Source organism: Dipodomys merriami, unplaced genomic scaffold (genome assembly GCF_024711535.1).
Source record: "Dipodomys merriami isolate MVZ:Mamm:240054 unplaced genomic scaffold, mDipMer1.0.p SCAF_3, whole genome shotgun sequence".
Classification (NCBI taxonomy): domain Eukaryota; kingdom Metazoa; phylum Chordata; class Mammalia; order Rodentia; family Heteromyidae; genus Dipodomys; species Dipodomys merriami.
Genome location: NW_027204492.1, coordinates 29,590,893 through 29,608,203, shown reverse-complemented (window position 1 = coordinate 29,608,203; position 17,311 = coordinate 29,590,893). Strand labels below are relative to the sequence as shown.

The window sequence follows — 17,311 nt, the reverse complement described above, 5'->3', positions numbered from 1 at the left end:
CAGGATCTAGTTGATGGGGAATCAAGGACTGGTAGACTCTGACTACTCATTCTCTTGTTGAAGCTGAAAATTGGGAGTAAATCTCAATAAGAAATTCAGAAGTTCTTGCCATTCTTTCTTTGTTCTGTTTTTGGGCAATATCTTTGTCCTTTTTGGTTTTTCTTTTCTCTTACCCTTGAATATCTTAAAAAATTCCCATATATTTAGTAATACTTTAAAGTCAAAACCAGAGCGTTTGTAAGGAAGGGATGATGGTACTTGAAATCAATGGTTTTTAAATATATAATATTTACATACCTGCTTTGCACTACCATTTGAACATCTTTGGAACAAAAGCAGTCTAAACAGACCATTTAGAAGCATCAAATTGAGAAATTATATTCCATACTCCAAAAATAAGCCATGCTAATGCCATACTTTGAGCTAAAACCATGTTAAATCAGATGCCTGGACCAAATTACCACTTTTCTTTTAATGAAGAATCCTTGACGCTGTGCCTCACACATATAATCCTGACTACTGGGGCTCGGGTTAGCCTGAGCAAAAAGTAAGATTTCCGTCTCAATAGAAAACCTGGACAGTGGTGGCATATGCCTACGATTCCCAGTTATGCTGGAGTTACAGGTAGAATTACCATGGTTCCAAGCTAGCTCTGCTGAAAAACGCTAATTGGAGAGAAGAGTCTTAAGGACTTTCCTGTTCAGGCTGACTTTAAATCATGATCCTCACACGTCAGCTTCCTGTGTAGCTAGGATTACAGGCATGCGCCATCAGTGCCAGGCAACAATTTGTTATTTTTAAGCTACAAAATCCTTAAAATGAAAATATGTCAATTTTCTTATAGTTTGAACAATGGAATGTCCCACCACATATTTATGTGTTGTAGCCTTGGTCCCTAGCTCATGGTAACATTTAGGGAGGTGGTGGAAGCATTGGGAGGTGGGGCCTAGTTAGAAGAAGTGGTGTCCTGCATCTTGTATATAAATTTATCTAATTTGGAGAGGGGAAGGAAAATTTAAAAAATGCTGAAACAAGAACACAGGACTACCTATTGCAACAATGATACTCACAAGACACTATGTTGGAAATGAACTTTACAACTTCTAGGGGGGAAGGAATGAGGGAGGTGGGGGAGAGAAGGGATAGTAAGAGAAAAACAAAGGAAAGGATAACAATGTTTGACACAAAATGTACTCATTACTTTACTCATGTAACTGTAATCCCTTTGTACAGAATCATTACAATAAAATAAAATTTTAAAAAAAGAAGTAGGTCACTGAAGTTATGTTTTGGAAAAATGCACCTTATCCAACCCCTCTTCCTCTTTCTTGATGTTAGTATCCTAGCCACCATGAAATAAGTAGGTTCTGCCACCCCTTCCCATTGCCATGGTATCCTGCCTTGATTTAGGCCCAAAACAATGGATTCCCAACCTTGCTCTGAAACCTCTGAAAGTGCGAGCTCCAATGAACATTTCCTTTTAAGTTGTTTCACTCAGACATTTCCACAGGAATGAGAAACCACACAATAGAGATATTATATGGTTAAAAATAAGTGCATGTCAAAGAAAATTATCTAAAATACAGACTTATTCAAATAATTGCTCTAATAAAAAAGTTTGCTCTCACCACAAAAAAATGATCATTTACGTGCTTAGTCATGTCTCAGCAACTTCCTAAGCTATCTCCTTAAAGTACTTTGTGCAAATAAAACAGCACACTGTTAGCATTAGTGATATGTTTTACATCAAATTTGCAAAGTTAAACAAAATGAAAGTGCATGTAAAATGTACATTGCAAGCTGGGGATATGGCTTGGTAGTAGAACACTTACCTAGTATGCATAAGGCCATGAGTTCAAATTTTAAAATAATTAAAATAAGATAAACAATGCAAATAAAGAAGCAGTTGAGAGTATGAAAAAATATATTCATACTTTCAAATAGTTCAAGTGCTTTGATTTAATTTTGGTAGCATCAAATATGGAAGTAAGATCACCAATGTTAAGTGAAGATAACAGACACCATAATCTTTACATTTATAAATTCTGCAGTATTTTGGTAAGTGTGAACAATTTCTAATGTGTATTTATGATTTGAAAAATTTTCAATAATAAAAAATTATGTGCCAAATCACAAATATATGGCAATTACAGAAATTCTGTATTTTCTATGTTGTACACTACTTTAAAAACACCTAATCTTTTATTAAAAACAGATTTCAAATAGTACTTTTCTTCAACATTCCAATTTAAGTTAACAAAATGCTACTTCTTTGAAAAATGCATTTATTTTCAAAGAGTTATTACATCCACATGTGAACCATCAGCATTATTGCCAAAAATGAAAATTACCTGGTTGTTTAGTCTCTTCCAATCTCCATTGGTAAGTCTAGGTTACAAATAGCAGTGAAGCCACAGCACAGTAATGAATTCTTCAAACTTTCTATGAAAAGGACCTATATACACAATTGCCTTAAAATTTTTGCCATATCCAATCATTAAAGTTTTAAATTTCCTACACATACAATCCACAAGAAGTAGTATCTAAATTTTTTGCTAAAACTAAAAGGTTTAATTTACATAATTACCTAACAAATGAGAAACTTTCATATTTCAAAGACAACTCAGTATCAAACTGGGACCTAGGAATCCATTATGATAGACAAGGTTAGGTAGATATCTTAAGATCATAGTTCATAATAATGGTATTTATCTACCAACCCATACCCAAGATACTAAGCAATTCAGTCAACATTCACATTTTCATGAAAATATTTCATTTTCAAATTTGGAATTCTCCTTGGTTATTTTGAGTTCTCTAAAACAGGTAAAAGATATATAAACAGTTTTACTGAAAAAGTCTAAATTATAGGAGTGAGCTGAGTAGCATGTTATTTAAAATAACTAAAAAATAAAATAAAATAGCTATGTCTACATAGATCTAGATGCATTGCACAGATAAAATGCTTTGTTAAATGGCAAAAAATGAAATACATAACCTAAAATTAATATAAGTAAGGGAATGGATGGGTTGGGAGGGATGGGTGAGAATGTTGAAAGGGGTGATATTGGTCAAGAAGCACTGAATTCATAAGCATCTTTGGTGAATGGCAACTCCTCTGTACGACTACTTAGGATTATAAAAATATTCTGGTGGCTCACACCTGCAATCCTAGCTACTCAGGAGGCTAAAATCTGAGGATCACGATTCAAAGCCAGCCTGGGCAGGAAAGTCCATAAGACTCTTATCTCCAATAAACTACTCAGAAAAACCTAGAAGTGACTCTGTGGTAGAGTGCTAGCCTTGAGCACAAAGAGAGTTCAAGCAACAGGACTGGCAAAAAAATTTTTCAAAAATAGATGAAAAAAGAAACAAAAAATAAAATAGCTATGCCTGCAAACAACAATTTAATTAAAATTCTGTGATGTAACATATCATTAGTACATTATTAAAAAGTGTCCATCCATGTGTCATGACCTAACTACATCATTGTTTTGTTATTATGTCTAATATTATTATTTGGATTCAATGGTTTTCCAATTGATAAGCCATTTCTTTTCCTTTATCTCATGAAAAGGAAATTTTGAGTAGAAACAGAATTCATCTCCTAGGTTCACCCTAGGTTTAAGCTAAACGTGATTTAAACATGAGTTTCTTGACTACCTTTCTAAATTTGGCTGCTTCAACTATGATTTCATGTCTTCAAAACCAAATATGTGTTTTTAATAATCAGTTATTTCTCATGGATTTCTGAAGCTACCTTCAGTGAAATATATCTTCCCTTTGGCTAGTATATATTTATTCATTCATTTCTTATCTAGCTTGATCTAAGTAAGAGACACTGTTGAGCATTTTTATAAACCTTTCATTACAAGTTCTGGTTATTTTTTGTAAATTCTTATGATACTGTTCATACATTATAAACAACAAATTTATTTGGGGGAGTTTCCAAATATGCCAACCTTTGAGATTCCGCTTTCTAATGTATAGAACAACAAAACTTGTATCTCAAAAAGGACAAAGATGGAGGACAAAGATGGAGGACTGAAGTTAACCTGAAAACAAAAAAGCACTAACAAAGTTATTAACTAAGACCGTGCTTTCTTATTTGCCAATTAAAAATGCACATGTTTCAACTGAGGCCTCTTTAGTATATTAAGCACAATGTAGCATAAACTCTTACACATCACAAATACCAAAGTCAATCAATTCACTGTGCCTAGCCCAAAACACCTAGTGAGGAGTGCATGCTAAATTAGTACAACCATCAGTAAGTACTGAAAACATATGATTCTCCTAGATGTTACACATATAGAGAAGACTAGAGGAATAAGCTAAAGGTTGCTGCCAATGGGTTCAAGGAAGACTCCTACAGAATGAGTATGAAAGTAATAAAGACAGTAATGGTATAACATGGGCCAAAAAAAAATAAAAAATAGAAGCCTTTCAAACCCTAATATATAAAATATATATGAGAGAGAGAGAGAGAGAGAGAGAGAGAGAGAGAGAGTGAGAGTGAGTGAGAGAGAGAGAGAGAGAGAGAGAGAGAGAGAGAGAGAGAGAGAGAGAGAGAGAGAGAGAGAGAGAGAGAGAGAGAGGAGTACAGTATCCTGGCTACAAGTTCCTCACAATCCAATCAGGCAGACTGAATACTCACATATGAGACACAACTGTGAATAAATATAGTGATACAGTAAACCCTTAACTATATAAGCCTTTAGATAATGTTATTTTATAGACAAGTCTTTCCAAAATTGTTCTAAAATAAAAACACATGGAAAAAATTACCTATTAAAATATGGAAAATTATTTTTCACCTTCTGGTGGAAATCTTCCTGCATTTTACCTTCTTCAAGTCTAAAAATGCACATAAGCCTTTCCAAAATAACACAATTTTAAAACTACGTATTAGCTACTATAATATGTATCTGACAGATACCATCATGTACACAAATACTGCCTATCATTTTGCAGCTTCGCCAGCCCAACCCCTTGTCCTCACCACTACCCTAGTTGATATGCTTTGACAGGAAACACAGAGTCGTGGAAAGGAAAGGGGCTCTTTTCTTGCAACAGTCAAGAGAGACAAGTTTTATGCCTTTAAGGGAAATGTTGTCAAACATTAGTGTGCTAAGCATCACTTGAAAGTGACTAAAACATGGGAATCTGGAGGTGGGCACCCATACTCTTTTTTAAACAAGTATTCTGACATCACACCAGCTCTACTAGACTTGGAGAAACATCGTTTTCAAGTCAAGGTTACTAACTCCTACCCCAACTACAGTTATATTTGTTCTCTCACTTCCTGGCCTTCCTTAGCATATCAACATTGGCTGCTCCCAACAGTTGTCTAGCCAAACTGTCCACAGTCATTATCTTGCCCTCCCACATTCCAAAGCCTTCCAAGTCTAGGAGAATCTGAAAGCAAGGTGTCCAACTGGCAAACAGATAGGCACACATAGGCAGACAGATACAGAGTGGGGAATTAGGAGGTACAAGAATTAGAAAAAATGTCCCCCACAGTATAACCCCTGCTTTCACTGTAAAAAAAAAAAGAATTAGAAAAAATGTACTAACAAATAATAGTGATTGTGCAAAAAAATGTAGTAACAAATCATATGGATTGTGCAATGGAGATGTAAAGTTAAAAACTTGTTTCAAACTTTTTCCATTTGGAAGAATGCAAAAGAAGATAGAGCAGGCACCTGTGATCTGGTTACAGCTCTGTCACTAATTAGCTTTAGGATCTCCAGTGTTACCTTTCTCGTTTATAAATTAGGGGAAAAATCTCCTTTGCTGTTCCTTCACTGCAATGAGATGAAAGCCAAACGAACATACATTTGTGAAAATAGACTGGAAAATGTAATGCAGACTGGATTGTATAAGAATGTGTGATATTTAAAATAAATTTTCTGATAAACACAATACCTGTGACATCACTAAAATTGTATTTGATAACTATCTTCTAGCCTAGGGTCTCTCATGAAAATAAATTCTCATTGAAAAGAAGGCAAAGGAAAATGCAGACCCTTGGACATACCCTGAAGTTGATTTTTTGAATATATCCTTGAAATCGGCTTGTTTTAAAGACAATTGCCTCCGTCTCCTGAAAGTGGAGTGCAAAAAAACAAAAACAAAAAAACTGGTTAATTGTGGCTTTATTGCATTTAGTTCAAAATTTTCAAAGCATATCCTGGAAGTAGTTATAAATGAATAAAGCATAATTATAAATCCTGAACAAATGAAGCCACACAGAACAATTTAAAATGATGTAAATTAATTTTTAAAACCTTAGCTAGAAAATAAAATTTGATTTGTTTTTTAAATGCTCTCATAATATTTCAGAAACACTGAAATAAAGATTGACATTAAGTACAACATTTATTTGTAGCTGATCTACAAGACTAAACTCATTAAATCTGGTCACAAAGAAACACTTGCCCAGTAAATATATACTCAGCATTTGGAATAATTTGTCATTTTCTAGCTTTTTAAGCCTAAAGGTCAATTCTTTGCTAATATACTGCTTTGCCATTAAAAACCTGAAAGCAAATGACACACATTATAAGCTTTCAGAGAACAGATGGCTAATGTTCTTCTAGGTTCACTTACTACTATTTTTTTCATCCTGCTTATAATTAATAAAACATATAAATAGGCACACTTGTAACCAAAAGATTTGATTTTTGTTAGATTTTTGTGACATAGCTAGCTCCTTCAGGCTCATACACGAAAATAAACACTGGATAGACACAGTTCTAATACTGCCTTAGGAATGCAGTTTTAAAAATAGACTGCTACAAAAGCAATGCAGTATATTATATATGGACAACAGTCAACTCTGAAAAAAATTCACAATATAGTGGCAGATGTTTGAGGAGCTCTAGCACAATATTTAATTAATTTACCTTTATGGCATTTGTGCTGTTATTAGCTTATAGAAAGTAAACATTATCTAACGTTTTCCTCAAAATAAACTCTCAGATTTTTCTGGGTCATCTCACAAACACTATTGCATTATTAAAGTCATAACTAAATCACTCGGAGCTTAATAGTATCTTTAAGAAGTCCTTGACAAAGACATCATTCAAAATGTTGTCCTAAATATGACTTTCTATGAAAAAATGTGGCTAGTAAGTATTTTATTTCTTCCCTACAAGAGTATATTCAAAGCAGCATGTCTTTAATGACAATACTATTTCAAAGTCTACTTTTAAAATGCTATACACACAAATATTATTATTCCATGATAAAAAGGTACAATATGTTAAATTCACATTTGTCATGTTCTAGCATTGAACTACACCAAGAAAATAACAATTATATTATTTTCTTGCTTTAAAATACATTAAAACATCTTTAAATACAGCTTATTTTATATTCCTATTAATATTATTCTTTTTCTTTGTGTAAGGAAGAAAAATCTGGTGTGCCACCTTCTGGTAACTGAGTGAAATTATTCATCTCTACACAAGTCACTATTCTTTATTTTAACTTTTTAAATATATATATTTCTTAACCTGCATTGCATTTAAGATATATAAATATGTTATAGTCTGAAGTCAAATAAAATCTCCTGAGAGATTTTATGCAAAAATCAAGCTTTTACAAGCTCCCTATGATTTTTACATGGTTACCAATATGTCTCCTGAATTCTACAATACATATAAAATTGATTTTTGTATACCGCTTCACAGCCACAACAGAAAATAACAGCCTTGCTATTTTAATGAATAAGTAACAGCAGTAAATAAAGGAAAAGAAAGGTCTCTTACCAATAAGCCCATTTTTCTCTTAAGGTTTGAACTCTCATCATTTGTCATGTTCTTGTGGATCCCTCTCTCATCAAATTCTCTGGAGTTTTAAAGTTAAGAGCTGTGATGCACAGCTCTGCTACATAGTAGCGCACCCCAGTGTATCTGCCTGGTATAGCACTTCAGACGCTGCTGGCAAAAGCACAAGCAGGCTTTACATATTCAAAACCTATGCACTGCACACCTTCTCCATAGGAATTGGAGTCAATGTAGTTGACCTATTTATATTTCATATCTAAACTCCTGATCAGACATGAAAATGAGAAGCGCATGAGTTCTGAGCTTCATTCTAGGAAGCTGAACGGGAACAAAGTGTTTTATTTTGAGAGCAAAGGTGGAGTGAGACAAAAACTAACACCAGGAGATCTGACTTAGGGGGAAGAAAACATAATTGCCTGAAAGTAACTTTATGTTCTGCAAAAGTCAATGTTTTGTGAATTGTCATATTATCTGAAATATTCACTGGCTTTAACTCTCTCCTCTCTCTTGCCCTTAGCAGCCAGTCATTATCACTTATCTTTTTTTTTTTTTAAAAAGTCCTCTTCCAAGAAAAAATTAACCCCTTGTGATCTTCTACTGCAAAAAAGGCACATGTAACTGGTCTCTCTGCATTTCCTGTCTTCAATCTATAAATCACATTGTTCTTAGATCGCTCTTTTAAAATTAAACTATATACAATGTAAACTAAATATTGCATTCAAAAATTACTTGTTTCCTTAATTAGCTATGCTAGGTACTACACTTGGTGATAGTCACAAAATTAAATAAGACACACTCTTACTCTCAGAAAGCTCCGGATGTGTGAGCTCATATACCCTAACAAAAATAAATATTAGATAGAGTATTTAATAGTATAGTCTCAATTATTTTACAGTAGCCGAGACATAATGGAAATTCTTTTTCAGCTAAGTCTTAAGAATGGAGAATTCATCAGGTAGACCAGAAGAAAATAGTCTATAGGAATGTAGACATTTGTAATGTACTGTGAGCATCACCAAAGCATTCAATATGACTGAAAAGAGGCTTCATGGTATTGAGGGCAGTGAATTTTACAGTATGCAGAAACCAGCACACAACAGGGAAGAGGTTTGACTTTTATCCTGTGGATTATGTGAAACCATTTGTTGAGTGAATGCCATCAATCAAATCATTAATCAAGAAACAAAGTCTAACACCTCATACACACCAACTTACCTATTCTTCCAGTTTACTCCCACTGTAACCTAGAACACCAGCTTCCCATCCATCTCACTTTTGTTCCAGAGGTCCTCCTCGAATGAAATTTTTCTCTGCTTCCTTTTTCTGAACTCAGCTCATCCTTCTAGGACCACCTCAAATTCCATTCTAAATCCTCAGTGATATTTTCTATGGTAAACTAACCCTACAATTTTCTCTTAACATTTTTTTCATTACACAGTGTGTTCTTCCCAAAGTTTAGCACATAATGTCCAAGAGATCTTGTATATCCTATGTCCATAATATGAAACAGGATGGTGGGGAAGTAACAGTAAGGCAAAGGACAGAGATTGAGGGCAAGCGGGCACCAGAAACTACCTTTCTAAGTTTAGTACCTTCTTTTACCACTCCCAGGCCTCAAAAGGAAAATATATGGAATGTTAAAAGGGCAGAATCTTTATTAAACAGCAACTTTGTGTTGCTATGTAATGTTCCTGGCTGTGTATATCACATGTCCAGTTGACAAATTCCAGAATTCAAATCAAGAATTAAGAATTATAAAACAAGGAAAACTGAAGGGAAGGGTTGGATTTGGAAGGATGGGGGGAAATGATAAAAAAAATGATATTGCTCAAGATGCATTGTACTTGTATACTGAGATGTTGAATGGTCACCACTGTGTACAACTACTTGATAACAATAACAAATACAATTTTAAAACATACTCCAGAGAATTGATGACAAATGGATGCCTACACAATTACTGAAATATGGAGTTACGGCCTCCAGAAAAATAAACCTGTAAGTTTACTTGTACTAAACCAAAAAAATAATTCATTTGAAGGTCCATACAATAAACACAAAGAATTCATGAAGACCACAAAAACAGATGGTAATGGGAGTCAGTGATCCATTCTAGGGTTACAATCTCTGAGGATGAACTATTAACACAGGGTGTCTAAGTTTAAGAAGACAGTGTGATAAACACTTTTTTAAAACAAGGGTTAATAGTGTTTGCTGAGAGATGAATCTAGGACAAGAGGAAGAAGCTGTATCAGAAGAACAGTTATTATTCTCACTGGATGGAATCACAGCCCATTACCCTTAGCGTCAAATAGTAAGTACTCAAGCTTTGTTTGTTTTGGCATTTACTATTCAGCTTTGTCTCATCCTTTTTATGTATGCACAATCTCTTAGATTTATGCAATGATGCAAAAACCATTATGCTTTCATTTGTGTACATAATAAAAAATATTTCATCTTAGTCAACCATTTTTATGTTAAAGTGAATCAAGAGGAGTCTGCCAATAATTTCAAAGAGTAGTTAATAGTTGAAAGTATGTTTTCAATGACTTAAGATTTCCCAGATGAAAGAAAGCTGTTTATGCCTCCCTTTGTTTTTATTGAGTGCAAAATCTGACCAGTTCCCTTTACCACTAACTTGCAAAGAAAAAAATTCAGAACAAAAAGGAGGCAAAGCATGTGACTTTGGAGATGCGCCACATTTTCTCAAGTAATCTTCAAAAAAGGGCAGTAGTTAGGAAGACATAAAAATGATTTAATTGACTGGTCTTCAGAAGATTGTTCTTAAACTATGTATCAATTGTATCATAGCTTTAAAAACAGATTAAAATAAGACAGGATATTCACTTACATCTTTGTCTAGAAAACAGACCAATTACCAGATTATTTCCTTCAGGCGTAAGAAGGAAAAAATTGTAAGTATTTTGACCAGAATAGGTATTCTAGTCAAATTATTCAAATTTGCATGAATAATTTATCTCAAAGTTGTAAAAGGAAAGAAGGGGGTGGGGATATTACCACCAAGTAGAGAAGTGTCCCTATTGTCTTAGTGACTGTATGACAGATTCTACATTAGTTCCATATAAGCAATTCATTTACCTCTTTTTAATATATCACCTTATCTCATTCACAACAAAACTCTTGGTCTTTCTACATCAAGGTAAATTAGGTGGTTTGTAGGGTTGTGTGTCCTCCTTCTATCTATGGATAACAGATTTCAAGAATCATTGGTTTAAAGAGGGTTGCTGTGAGTATTCATATTCAGAGCAATCACTCATACTCCCAGAGTCCAGAAATTCATATTTAATTGAATTATCAAGTGTCAGTTATATTGCCACTTAATCTATTGAGGATATGTAGTCAAAGGAAAGAACACAGGTAGCAATGTCCTTTATTGCTACTAGTAATTTTTGCCTGGATTAGGAAAAACTGGCAAAGGAGTCAGAAGACAGGGTTCCATAATTTCCCAATGTCAATTAAATGAATCAACCTTCATACATGTCTATACAGTGGAACAAAATTCAGATCACCCAACTATATAGCACCATAAATGATGGGCAGAAATTCATGAGTACAACCAACTAGTTAATAGTAATTATCCAAAGTTGATTATAAAATAAACTAGTCCATGTTTCATTAACCTAAATATTTTTAACTACTTACTATTTACTAGTTTTATTATGCTTCTGGACCTCTACTAAATGTATTTAAAAATATTATCTCAGTTAATCCTTTCTTTAACACAGGTAAGTTAACAAATAAGAAACACAGTAGGCCTACTGCTGACATCCAGCCACATGCAGTTGATGTGGGCCAATACATTTTATAAACAGTTTTTCACATAACAAAGGCAAATATAACAAAGGAAAAATAGATTTAAAAAACAATATGGGGCTGGGAAAGTGGCTCAGTGGTAGAGTGCTTGCCTTGCATGCATGAGGCCTGGTTCAATTCCTCAGTATCACATAAGCAAAAAGAAAAAAGCCGAAAGTGGCGCCGTGGCTCAAGTGGGAGAGCGCTAGCCTTGAGCTGAAGAGCTGAGGGACAGCGCCCAGGCCCAGAGTTCAGGCCCACGACTGGACCGCCCCCCCCCCAAAAAAAATGTTTTCTGATGTAAAAACTGAGCAAGATGGCTGGGAACCATTGGTCTTATGCCTATAATCCTAGCTGAGGTCTGTGGATCATAGTTTGAAGCCAGGTTGAGCAGAGAAATCGGTGAGATTTCCTTTGCCAGTCCTGGGGCTTGAACTCAGGGTCTGGGCATTGTCCCTGAACTTCTTTTGCTAAAGGCTAGCACTCAACCACTTGAGCCACAACTCCACTTCTAGCTTTTTCTGTTTATGTGGTACTAAGGAAACAAATACAGAGCTTCATGCAAATACTCTACTACTAACACACGTTCTCAGTTCGAGATTCTTATTTACAATTAACCAACAAAAAGTGTGAAATGGAGCTGTGGCTCAAATGGTAGAGTCTAATCTAAATCTTAAATCAATTATGACTTAGGTATGGTAAGAATCTGAAAGTAGCTAAGATATATATTCTAGAATATCAGTAATTTTAAGTCTTTATCACGCTAGTTTGAAATTTAAGTAAGGGAAATCCTAAAGAATAAGAACAGATTTACTGGGCTAACAAAGAAATAAGATTGTTTTCATTTGTCAGTTATTTTCCAACCTAATTCTTCTATCCAGATATACCAAAGGTATTTTTCTTGTTTGGAAAGGAAATTTAAATTCCATCAGAAAAATTACAAGTAAAATATTTTATAACACCTCCTAAGGGTCACATTTTCATTTTTACCCTTATCCAGAGGTAGGCAATGAAGTGTTAACGTTCCCACCTTATCAGCAAAAAAAAAAAAAAAAAAAAGAACAACCAAAGTGTTAAATGAATTTGATTAGGTGAGAGCTGTTGAAGGAAATGGAAAACAGGAATGCCTGTCCTGACATTAATTCAGTAGTCATTAGTCTACTCTGTCTTGTATCATTTATTATAGGAAACTATAAATATTACTTCTTAACCACACCCCCATCTCTCTCTCTCTCTCTCTCTCTCTCTCTCTCTCTCTCTCTCTCTCTCACACACACACACACACACACACACACACACACACACACACACATACACACAAGGCTCTTCACATGCTATTCATGGGGATGTAAAAGTGCTGGAAGAAGGAAGAGAAAGCAGTTCATTAAAGCTATGGGGTGGCCATATTAGAGAAGTTGCCAGAAATCCCTAAAGTCAATTCCCAAACCTACATTTCATCTAAGCAACCAGCAATCTCTTTAGACCTCAAGCAGGGCCTACTCTATTAGGCCTCACTGGTTTTCTTGTGCTCCCACTTGTAATTCTCTTCTCCTTGTCAACCAAGCAACTTTCTACTCATGCTTCAGTATTCCAGCATATCCCATTCCCTGAAACCTTTCCATACATTCCTTAGACTGTTCAAGCATAGGGTTCTAGTCTCCTATTATAGTTCCTTAGATTGTGACTTTCTTCCCTCGACTATGAACTATTGAGATCTGAGGATGGGCCTCCATATGCTTTCACCATATGTAACTCATTGCTTATCATACAATAAGACAATTGGAATCATAACAAGTCCACAGAAGTAGGTAGGTTCTTTCCTCCTACATTTCTAAGAAAACTTTTCTGATAATAAAACAAGAAATAATTAAAGGAGCTTATCTTCCCCCAAACTAACATATGAATAAGAAGAAATCAAAGACTACAGTTACAAAGAATGTGTGTTTTCTCTCTGATGTGTGTGTGTGTGTGTGTGTGTGTGTGTGTGTGTGTGTGTGTGTGTGTGTGTGTGGCAATGTGTGCAGCATAGTAAATACACACAGTAGATATACACCACCTAGGCACTAGATAGTCACAGAGTGGGTGATTCAGTCACTGAAATGAGCAAGGGAACACTTCTAGAAAAAGGAAGAAAATATCAGCCATCTGTTTTCTAAGTCAAGAGACAGAACTGGTACAGCTAGAATGTAGAAAGGCATGTTCACTGGTTTCTCACCTTCTAAACCAGTGACTATTGAAAATATGAAACAGCATCTTTTAAAATAGTAATTTTACAGATTGGTATTTGGAAAAAAAGAGAAAAAGCTTATTCTCTAGATTGTTGGATACTATTAAATTACTGTTGCTACGACTGATGACAGAGTAAACCACAAAATCCAATCTTGATAACCACTGATCCATTATATATGTGTGGGGATATATATATAGTGAATTTAACCAAGCAAGCCACTGCACATTGCCAATACCGTAATATAAATGGTACAGTGAACACTGGACAGGAAAGTATACAATGCTGACAAGATCCTTTCACTTGCAAACTGAAGGAAAAATACACTGATTAAAGACATGGGAATCCTGTTCCAATCAGAGAATTATAATTTAGGCCTGTCTCAAATCTCTGTCTCCCCACTTCATTTCCTCCTCATTTACACAGACTGGCAGGGCAGAAATATCAAAGATATTAACATAATGTAAAATACAAAGAATAAGATACATGTAGGTTTCACAAAAAGAGCTTATTTTCAAACTGCTTTTAACAGACATAGTCTGGGAGAGAGGGGCTGGCAGCTCCTGGAGATCATTTACACTACATCTAGTGTATTCTGAGGACCATGAGAAGAGGTGGGGGCTTTTACTAAAAAGAAAATAAACAAGTAGAAACGGTCAGATAAGTTGATGTTAGGGAAATGAACCCTAAGATATGTATTCAAAAGTTTTTTTTTTCTTCCAGGAGATTGTTTCTAACCCATTTATAAGATGATTTCTTTGTTGCTTTATATGTCCCTCCCCCACAGTATAACCCCTACTTTCACTGCATTTGATGTTGGTATAATTTGTGGAGGGGAAGGGAAAAAACAAATTGTTTAAATAGGGATACAGGTGGACCCATTGCAACAATGAGATGTACAAGACAGTTATGTCAAAAAAAGAACTTTACAACTTCAGAGCTGAGGAGGGGACAGGCAGGGGAGGAAATGGGAAGGGATGGGAAGGGGAAACAAAGGAGTAGGCAACATACTTGATAAGAAATATACTCATTATCTTGCTCATGTAATTATAACTCCTCTGTACAGTATGTTCACAATAAAAAAAATGGGCTTGCAATCTGGTTCTAGTATTCTGCTAACATTGGTTTTGAATTTGGGGATGTTAAAATACAGTATAAGGTGAGATATGATGACCCATGTCTGTAATTGCAGACACTCAGGAGGCAGACATAGGAAGGATAATAGTTCAAGGACATCCTGGGCAAAAGTTTAGCAGGATTCCATCTCAACATCAAGACAGGCTTGATGGTTCACACGTTCAAGCCCACCTTTAGAGGAAGCATAGGAAAGATGACTGCAATTCAATGCTGGCCCAAACAAAAAAAAGTAAGATCCTATATGAAAAATAAGCTTAAGTAAAAAAGATCTTGATACATTTCTAAGGAGACAGGAGAGGATAAAGAGGTGGGAAGAAAGAATGGATGGATATAGGGCCTTATGGGTTAGTTTGGAATCTCAGTCAACACTGAGGCTGACACCCCCATCCTTTCTAATCCAAAAGTTCAGTTAACTGTGCCCTCTTCATTGCCATCATCTCAATCTTCTGTCCCTTCCTGGACTTTATGTGGATGTTTTTGTAGAATCAACTTTCAAGGAACTCTCAACCCCAACACCACCTTTCTATTCAATCCTACTGCCCATTAAGGTTGGTCTTAGCTTGGGTACAATTGAGTAACAGTACCACCCAGAACTACCGTGCAGCTAGTCTTCTAAAAATCATACAACTTGCAGTTCATGGTCAATTTATGAAGACTACACTGGAACGATCTGCAGGAGAAAGATGAAGAAGGCAAAATTAAACGAGGCTTTCGTCATGGCTATCCTAGCCCCAAAATATCATCTGCTGGGTGTGGAATTCCCTCACTTTCCAAACTTAACCCACACCCCATTGTTTGCTCTGCATTACTGCCAGAAATTCCAGCAATTACTGGTTCCTTGGAGCTAAAGTCTGTTCAAATTCTAATAAGTATAGCTGCCAGGATGAAGCGGAGATCAGCTATTTACACATCAGTGTAAATGAGTTCAATCACGTCTTTTCAAATGGTAAAGAACTGTTACCCTAAGGAGTGAGTGGAGTGTGCTAGAGATGGAAGAGATCCTAGTGGAACCTTAGAACCCTTGGCTGAGGACTATTTAAAGGAAGTTAGGCACCAGAGTAGAGGTAGGGTGGGGAGTGTCTTAAGTTCCAAATCAAGCTCTACCCTTTTTAAGGTCAATTTCATAGATAAAATACCTAGAGAATAAAGTTTTGTAAATGAAGATGCAAAAAGGGTCAGGTATAAGAAAGTAATGTCCAAACAAATGATTACCAAATAATCTTTTTAGAATATTATTTATAGGTTGAGAACTATCCACACCTTTCTGACACCTAATATGCTTGCTCCAACGCTGATGTAAAGAATGTCCTTTTGTTTCTCAACTCTTGCAGCACAAGTACATAATGTTCAAATATATTTTTCCATATTGTGCAAAATCCATTCATTCATCCACTGGAGCATTGCATAAGCAACTTTTGTACCGGGAGAGAGGACAGCTATATCAAAGCTAGGCAAATTCAGTTCCAAATTTTAAAATGCTCACTATCTAAGAATCATTAAGTAGTCATATTACTATGAAGTAATGCTCCAGGCAATCAATGTAAATGCACAGAAATAGCCATAACTGGGCAAAGGCAAGGGAATAAGGGCATGGTTCACAGAGATGACACCTAAGCTGAAATACAATAAGCTACAGCATGTAAGGCAGTCAAGTCAGACTGAGGGAATACAAGACTAGGAAGAGCATAATGGAAAGAAAACTTCCGGGTTCTGCAGCTTAAATTATGGGCCTAGGGTCTGACCCTCACCTTCCTTTTGCTCAAGGCTCGCATTCTACTACTTCAGCCACAGCTCCACTCCCAGCTTTTTTTGGTGCTTAATTGAAGATAAGAGTCTCACAAACCTTCCCGCCTGGGCAGGCTCCAAAATATGATCCTCAGATCTCAGCTTTCTGAGTAGCTAAGAATACAAGTATGAGCCATCTGGCACAATTGAAATTTTAACATCGTAAGATCTTTAAGTAAGGCAGTGCTGTTGAAGGACATGCAAAATGAGTTTTAGGAAATAAAATGCATATGACTTATAGTGAAGATGATGATAATAGCTAACATTTGTTGATCACTTACTTGGTACTTATGTACCAAGCAGTATTAAAAGCTCTTCCTTCACTTAATCATTCAACTTAAACCTTTCCACAGCCCTATAATGTAAGCATCCTTAATATCCCCATTTTACAAAGAACAAAACTAAGGTGCAGAAAAATGAAGTGGCATAACTAAAGTCACACAATATATAAATACTGAACCTGAATTCTGAACTAAGAAATTCTAGCCCTAATGTTCACTTCCTTAAGTTTTATAATATACTATCTTCAAATGTGAGGGTGCAAGGAAAAGGGGGA

The 17,311-nt window shown here is 35.4% G+C and overlaps 1 protein-coding gene across 3 annotated transcripts in view; it reads right to left on the bottom strand.

Moving 5' to 3' along the window:
• The window catches only part of Klhl13 (kelch like family member 13), a 164,661-nt gene that overhangs the window by 60,197 nt on the left and 87,153 nt on the right, over window positions 1–17,311 (bottom strand). Inside the window, exons 1-2 of one of the 3 annotated variants that reach the window (XM_070039853.1) lie at window positions 7,776–7,851; window positions 6,041–6,106 (exon numbers count right to left, since the gene is read on the bottom strand). The exons of 1 other annotated variant lie outside the window; for it this stretch is intronic. In XM_070039853.1, coding sequence (XP_069895954.1) covers window positions 6,041–6,106; window positions 7,776–7,816 — 107 coding nt within the window. In that variant the 5' untranslated portion in view covers window positions 7,817–7,851. Of the gene's footprint in view, window positions 1–6,040; window positions 6,107–7,775; window positions 7,852–17,311 lie in introns of those variants that run through there. One more of the 3 variants, XM_070039852.1, reaches the window with a different exon arrangement.